Here is a 7,659-nt window from a genome sequence, read left to right on the forward strand (position 1 = left end):
ATGCCTGTGTCCACAAGCCATGGGAGGACGCGGCCAAGCAGACATTTCATAACGATTCTGTAGACAGTGGGAAGGAGAGCGATGTCTCTCCATGTGGATGGGTCGCTTGGATTGTTGTCTTTCTTAGGTACTCTATGGATGAGGGCCCCCTTCCATGATCCTGGCCCCTCTCCAGTAATCAGACGGGTGTTCAATAAATATGTTAGCATTTGGGTGGACTGGGGTTTTCTGGCTTTGTTGGTCTCATATGCCACCCCATCGTATCCACTGGCACTGTTATTTGGCGGGTGGGAAATAACTTTTATCTACTTCTTCAAAAGTGAATTTAGCAGTGGATGGATAATAATCTGGGATAACTGTCTCCAAGCTTGTGGACCAAGGGGGCGGGGTCAGCGTTTGGGTCGGGGGTGATTGACATTTGGCCATATAGTACTTATAAACGTCAGTAGTATTATTGACGGTTGGCGGGAGGGAGGGAAACATGCTATTATTTTCAATTATGTCAATAGCTTTGGACCCGCGGTGCTGCCATAGGTATGACAGTTTGTCTCTGCTTACTCTCCTTTTGTGGCGTTCATCTGCTGCTCCTCTCCTGAGTGATGGTTGGATGACGTCTCTCACGAAGATCAGCTGTCTCTCAATCCAGGAAGTAGTGGAAGCCGGTGTCAACTCCGTTGGATGTTTATCGCTCAATGGAAACTTCTTTAGAATCCGTGTTGCGTATTTCAGGAGTGGTAATCCGAACTCTTTCCCGTTGATATTTCCTGTGCGAAATATTCCATTTTGGAAGAATACTCCGGTTGGATGGATGCCACTTTACTCCACTTCGCTGGATCGCCGGAGCAGGCAAAGTGCGCTCTTTCTTGGAGTAGTTTCGCACACGCACACACATACACGCACACAGTGCGTGTGTCTATGCCAAGTGTATGCACTGGGGGGCGCGGTCACTCGCCCAGCAGTCCCGTACAACAGTTGACAGGCGGACAGACAGACCGAGGAAATGAGAGTGAGAGACAGCTATTTAGAGAAATGGGAGGACATTAGAGCGAGAGACAGGTATGTAGAGAAACGCAGAACGGAGAGAGAGACAGACAAACAGAAGCACCGTGAGCGACAGGCAGACAGACAAACTGAGAAAGTTGACCCCAGCTGCACCTGATTGCGTTTCAAAGATCTGATTGTGAGCTGCGGTGTCCCGTGAAGGAGCGCTTTGAGCCGCATCGACCGCCCGCATCATAGCGACATGACGGTGAGTCTCGATCTACAACCATTAGTTAAGTTAGCTTTTCACAAAGAATTGTGTTTGATGCGGAAATAATAAAATACACATTAAATTACTGCAGGGTACAATATAATATTTGTGTACATAAGAACACATATATAGTCAGATATAAATACATATATATAATATAATAATAATAATGAATACTGTTAAATGAAATATAATTGATTGTATCCTATTTAAGGTTCTTTGCTTATCACTGGGGAGTCGTCTTTCATTTAATATTGTCTCAAAACCCAAACATGATGCAAACTTGATATAATATAACTTGTTGCGACACTGTCTTGATGTTGTTGTACCATATTGTGTCTGAATTTCTTTGTTTTGAAGCCAGTTTTCAGGCTTAACGTGAAAAGTGAACCTTGTTATTGATAATGAATTAGATTAGATTTCTGTGGTGAAGGTACTCTCTCTCTGTCTCTGTCTCTGTCTCTGTCTGTCTCTGTCTCTGTCTCTGTCTCTCTGTCTGTCTCTGTCTCTGTCTCTCTCTCTCTCTCTCTCTCTCTCTCTCTCTCTCTCTCCCTCTCCCTCTCCCTCTCTCTCCCTCTCCCTCTGTCTCTGTCTCTGTATTTGTTACTTACTCACTCTCTCGCTTTCACACACACACACACACACACACACACACACACACACACACACACACACACACACACACACACACACACACACACACACACACACACTCACATACACACACACGCACACGCACCCAAACACACATACTCACATAGACACAGCCCCCCCCCCCCCCCCCCCCTGTGGGGTCGGGCCCCATCGCAGCCCTCAGCCAATCACAGCGTCCTGTCCCGAGAGGACCCTGGAGCCGCCCTGTCACCACACACACACACACACACACACACACACACACACACACACACACACACACACACACACACACAAGCACATTGATACGGACACACACACACACACACACACACACACACACACATAAGCACATTGATACGGACACACACACACACACACACACACACACACACACACACACACACACACACACACACACACACACATAAGCACATTGATACGGACACACACATATACACAAACACATTCCTATAGACACACACATGTGTTGTGGTGATCACGGTTGTCATGGAGATGTTGGCTACGCTGCAGCCGGTATCTAAACATCTGTTAATAATGGCCCCGCTTTGTGTGTGTGTGTGTCTCTCTGTGTCTGTGTGTGTGGTTCTCTCTGTGTCTGTGTGTGTGTCTCTCTGTGTCTGTGTGTGTGTCTCTCTGTGTCTGTGTGTGTGGTTCTCTCTGTGTCTGTGTGTGTGTCTCTCTGTGTCTGTGTGTGTGTCTCTCTGTGTCTGTGTGTGTGGTTCTTTCTGTGTCTGTGTGTGTGTGTCTCTCTGTGTCTGTGTGTGTGTCTCTCTGTGTCTGTGTGTGTCTGTGTGTGTGGTTCTCTGTGTCTGTGTGTGTGGTTCTCTCTGTGTCTGTGTGTGGTTCTCTCTGTGTCTGTGTGTGGTTCTCTCTGTGTCTGTGTGTGTGGTTCTCTCTGTGTCTGTGTGTGTGGTTCTCTCTGTGTCTGTGTGTGTCTCTCTGTGTCTGTGTGTGTGGTTCTCTGTGTCTGTGTGTATGGTTCTCTCTGTGTCTGTGTGTGGTTCTCTCTGTGTCTGTGTGTGTGGTTCTCTCTGTGTCTGTGTGTGTGGTTCTCTCTGTGTCTGTGTGTGTGGTTCTCTCTGTGTCTGTGTGTGTGGTTCTCTCTGTGTCTGTGTGTGTGGTTCTCTGTGTCTGTGGTTCTCTCTGTGTCTGTGTGTGGTTCTCTCTGTGTCTGTGTGTGTGGTTCTCTGTGTCTGTGTGTGTGGTTCTCTCTGTGTCTGTGTGTGTGTTTATTTCTGTGTCTGTGTGTGTGTGTGTGTTTATTTCTGTGTCTGTGTTTGTGTGTTTCTTTCTGTGTGTCTGTGTGTGTGTTTATTTCTGTGTCTGTGTTTCTTTATGTGTGTCTGTTTGTGTGTTTCTTTATGTGTGTCTGTTTTTGTGGTTCTTTCTTTGTGTCTGTGTGTGTGGTTCTTTCTTTGTGTCTGTGTGTTTATTTCTGTGTCTGTGATTGTGTGTTTCTTGCTGTGTGTCTCTGTGTGTGTGTGTGTGTGTTTGTGTTTTTGTCTTTCTATGTGTCTGTGTGTGTGTGTGTGTTTCTTTCTGTGTGTGTGTCTTTCTGTGTGTCTGTTTGTGTGTCTTTCTGTGTGTGTGTGTTTCTGTGTGACTGTGTTTATCTTTCTGTGTGTCTTTGTGTGTTTCTTTGTGTGTCTGTGTGTGTTTCTTTCTGTGTGTCCGTGTGTGTGTTTCATTCTTTGTGTCTGTGTGTGTGGTTCTTTCTTTGTGTCTATGTGTGTGTTTATTTCTGTGTCTGTTTGTGTGTTTCTTTCTGTGTCTGTGTTTGTGTGTTTCTTTCTGTGTGTCTGTGTGTGTGTGTCTTTCTGTGTGTCTGTGTGTGTCTTTCTGTGTGTCTGTGTGTGTGTCTTTCTGTGTGTCTGTGTGTGTGTCTTTCTGTGTGTGTGTGTGTGTGTGTGTGTGTGTGTGTGTGTGTCTTTCTGTGTGTGTGTGTGTGTGTCTTTCTGTGTGTGTGTCTTTCTGTGTGTGTGTGTGTGTGTCTTTCTGTGTGTCTGTGTGTTTGTCTTTCTGTGTGTCTGTGTGTGTCTTTCTGTGTGTGTGTGTGTGTGTGTGTGTGTCTTTCTGTGTGTGTGTCTTTCTGTGTGTCTGTGTGTGTGTGTCTTTCTGTGTGTCTGTGCGTGTCTTTCTGTGTGTGTGTGTGTGTGTGTGTGTGTCTTTCTGTGTGTGTGTGTGTGTCTTTCTGTGTGTCTGTGTGTGTGTCTTTCTGTGTGTGTGTGTGTCTTTCTGTGTGTGTGTGTGTCTCCCCAGGCCGCCACTAAGCTCCTTGATGAGTTGTGTCACCTGTCGGTGCAGTCGATGACCTCGCTGGAGACCGAGGACCACTTCCGGGTCGTTAAGCTGCTGGGGCAGGGGTCATACGGCAAGGTCATGCTGGTGGTTCATAAGAAGACAGGTGAGCCAGATGCCCTTTCACCCCCCTCGCGCCTTACCTCCCCCTCACCTATCGCCTCTCCCTCCCCCCCTCCCCCAGGCTCCCCCATGGCCCTGAAGTACTTCCTGCGGGCGTCGACCTCGCTCTTCTCCTTCCTGCGGGAATACAACCTGTCGCTGGCGTTCTGCGCCCACCCCTCGCTGACCCGCGCCCTCGGCATCGCCTACCGGACCCCCACCCACTACGTCTTCGCCCAGCAGGTGGGCCTCCACGGAGACCTGTACGACCTCATCGTCCCAGAGGTGCTCTCTCTCTCTCTCTCTCTCTCTCTCTCTCTCTCTCTCTCTGTCCCTCTCTCTGTCCCTCTCCCTCTCCCTCTCTCTCTCTCTCTGTCTCTGTCTCTGTCTCTCTCTCTGTCTCTGTCTCTGTCTCTGTCCCTCTCTCTCTCTCTCTCTCTCTCTCTGTCTCTGTCTCTGTCTCTGTCTCTCTCTCTCTACCTCTCTATCTCTCTCTCTCTCTCTCTCTCTCTCTCTCTCTCTCTCTGTCCCTCTCTCTGTCCCTCTCTCTCTCTCTCTCTCTCTCTCTCTCTCTCTCGCCCTTAAGTGTGTGTCCCTGTGTGTGTGTCCCTGTGTGTGTGTCGCTGTGTGTGTGTGTCTCTGTGTGTGTGTGTGTCTATGTGTGTGTGTGTGTCTCTGTGTGTGTGCGTGTCTCTGTGTGTCTCTGTGTGTCTCTGTGTGTGTGTGTGTCTCTGTGTGTGTGCGTGTCTCTGTGTGTCTCTGTGTGTCTGTGTGTGTGTGTGTCTCTGTGTGTGTGTGTCTCTGTGTGTGCGTGTCTCTGTGTGTCTCTGTCTCTGTGTGTCTCTGTGTGTCTCCGTGTGTCTCTGTGTGTCTCTGTGTGTGTGCGTGTCTCTGTGTGTCTCCAGGGGGGCGTGGAGGAAGGCTCCGTCCAGAGGGTGGTCTCTCAGCTGAGTGGGGCTCTGGCCCACCTCCACGCCCACGGCCTGGTCCACCGCGACCTGAAGCCGGAGAACGTCTTCCTCTGCGACCCCGCCGGCAGCTGGGTGAAGCTGGGGGACTTCGGCATGGTGAGAGACGCCCGCACCCACACACCCGCACGCACGCAAACGCCCGCACGCACGCACGCACGTGCACACACACAAATAAAAAGACACAGACACAAGCGTGTGAGCACAAGCGCACACACACACACACACACACACACACACACACACACACACACACACACACACACACACACACACACACACACACACACACACACACACACACACACACACACATAATGTAACACACGTTCCATTATGGACACTCGGTAATCGCCCTCCAGGCCGACCAATCGCAGCCTCAGAAACCCCTCCTATAGGCTGCTGCGTGTCTGTGCCCCCCCACAGGTGAAGGCGGTGGGCAGCCGCATCCAGGAGGTCTGGTACAGCTCCGCCTACTGCCCCCCCGAGGCCCAGGGCGCCCAGCGGGGGGGGGCTGGAGCGCCGCTGTGGGTGGCGGCCGACCCCAGCGTGGACTGCTGGGCCCTCGGCATCCTGACCTACGCCCTGCTCACCGGCGCCCTGCCCTGGGCCGAGACCACCTGCTGCAACCCGTCCTACCGCCGCTACAGGGACTGGGTCCGCCGCTGCTGCTGCTGCTGCTGCTGCTGCTGCTCCTCCACCTCCCCCTCCTCCTCCTCCCCCTCCCCCTCCTCCTCCCCCTCCTCCCCCTCCTCCTCCCCCTCCTCCCCTTCCTCCTCCTCCCCCTCCCCCTCCTCCCCCTCCCCCTCCTCCTCCCCCTCCTCCTCCTCCCCCTCCTCCCCCTCCTCCCCCTCCCCCTCCTCCTCCCCTTCCTCCTCCTCCCCCTCCTCCCCTTCCTCCTCCTCCCCTTCCTCCTCCTCCCCCTCCTCCTCCTCCCCCTCCTCCCCCTCCCCCTCCTCCTCCCCCTCGCCCTCCTCCTCCTCCTCCTCCCCCTCCTCCTCCTCCCCCTCCGCCTCCTCCTCCCCCTCCTCCTCCTCCTGCTCCTCCTCCTCCTCTTCCTCCTCCTCCCCCTCCTCCTCCCCTTCCTCCTCCTCCCCCTCCTCCTCCTCCTGCTCCTCCTCCTCTTCCTCCTCCTCCTGCTCCTCCTGCTCCTCCTCTGACGCCTGGGGGTCCGAGTTGTCGCAGGGGCTCGGCCCCCCCGTGGCCCCCCAGTTCCGCGGCTTCACCCCCCTGGCCTGCTCCCTGTTCCGGGCCCTTCTGGACCCGCGGCCCAGGCTCCGGGGGAGGCCGGGCGACGCCCTGGCCTTCCTGGGGGAGGAGTGGCTGAGGGGGGAGGAGCGGAGCCGGCTGGAGGCGGAGAGGAAGAGGAGGAGGAGCGGGGGGGAGGGACTCAGAACCTTGAGTCACCAAACATCCCATAATGACAGCAAGGTGTTAGCGTAGCTTAATGAGGCTAGCAGAAAAGAAGCCGGCGGTCAGCTAGAACTTAGATCCAAGATGGCCGCTAGGAGCAGGGCCTCAGCTCTGTGATTCCTGGGCTGGACACGCCCACTTGTGATGTAACAAGTGGAGTGCAGTGACATCACAACATCACACCTCTTGGTAAAACAGGCGACCTTTGACCTATTAAATAAAAGGTTTTGTCCGATGATTGTGGAAGAAATATCACAAATATTAACTGCTGTTCAGCCATGTATGGCTTTAGTAAAATGTGTAAAACATTGATCTTATGTGATTATGTCAGGTTTATGTGAATATATGTGTGAATATATGTGTTCACGTCCCATCTTCAAACCAGTGTTTCAACCTGGGGGTCAAGCCCCACTAGGGGTCAGCTGACCTGGGGGTCAAGCCCCACTAGGGGTCAGCTGACCTGGGAGCCATTAAGACATAGACATCTACAGATGATGCTCTTCATCGGTTTGAATGGGTTCCATGAATCCAACGGCTGGAGTTTGGAGCAACACCAGGACATCACTGGGAACACTGGGAACCCTGGGAACACTGGGGAGACGTGGAAGAGGTTTGGGGTCTCAAGATTTTCCTGACTGCAGCTTGGGGCCAAAGGCCAGAGATGTTGATGTGGGAGACAGAACACGATGCGGTTACCAAGGCTAACCCGAACCTTAACCCTAACCCTAGAAGTTTATTTTCTAGAAGTTCTAGAAACCGACACTGATATGCTGCTGACACGTCTCGAAATTGAGAATGTGTGTGTGTGTGTGTGTGTGTGTGTGTGTGTGTGTGTGTGTGTGTGTGTGTGTGTGTGTGTGTGTGTGTGTGTGTGTGTGTGTGTGTGTGTGTGTGTGTGTGTGTGAGGTCACAGCTGGGTGCAGGGACAGGTTGTTCCATGAAGGACTACAACATGAGGTTGGGTGTCTG

The 7,659-nt window shown here is 52.3% G+C and overlaps 1 protein-coding gene across 1 annotated transcript; it reads left to right on the forward strand.

Annotated features, from left to right (window-relative positions):
• The first annotated feature begins 1,000 nt into the window (after window positions 1–1,000).
• Window positions 1,001–7,121, forward strand: si:ch211-171h4.3 (serine/threonine-protein kinase SBK2). Its single transcript, XM_060043716.1, has 6 exons — window positions 1,001–1,249; window positions 4,169–4,313; window positions 4,392–4,594; window positions 5,215–5,376; window positions 5,704–5,991; window positions 6,397–7,121. Exons 1-6 carry the CDS (start codon window positions 1,244–1,246, stop codon window positions 6,718–6,720), a joined length of 1,128 nt encoding a protein of 375 aa, XP_059899699.1. The 5' UTR covers window positions 1,001–1,243; the 3' UTR covers window positions 6,721–7,121.
• Window positions 7,122–7,659: the final 538 nt, after the last annotated feature.

Source organism: Gadus macrocephalus, chromosome 22 (genome assembly GCF_031168955.1).
Source record: "Gadus macrocephalus chromosome 22, ASM3116895v1".
Taxonomy (NCBI): domain Eukaryota; kingdom Metazoa; phylum Chordata; class Actinopteri; order Gadiformes; family Gadidae; genus Gadus; species Gadus macrocephalus.

Coding starts and splice junctions, on each gene's coding strand:
- si:ch211-171h4.3 (XM_060043716.1), top strand. Junction 4,314..4,391: donor GGTGGTTCATAAGAAGACAG/GTGAGCCAGATG, acceptor CCCCTCCCCCAG/GCTCCCCCATGGCCCTGAAG. Junction 4,595..5,214: donor ACGACCTCATCGTCCCAGAG/GTGCTCTCTCTC, acceptor GTGTGTCTCCAG/GGGGGCGTGGAGGAAGGCTC.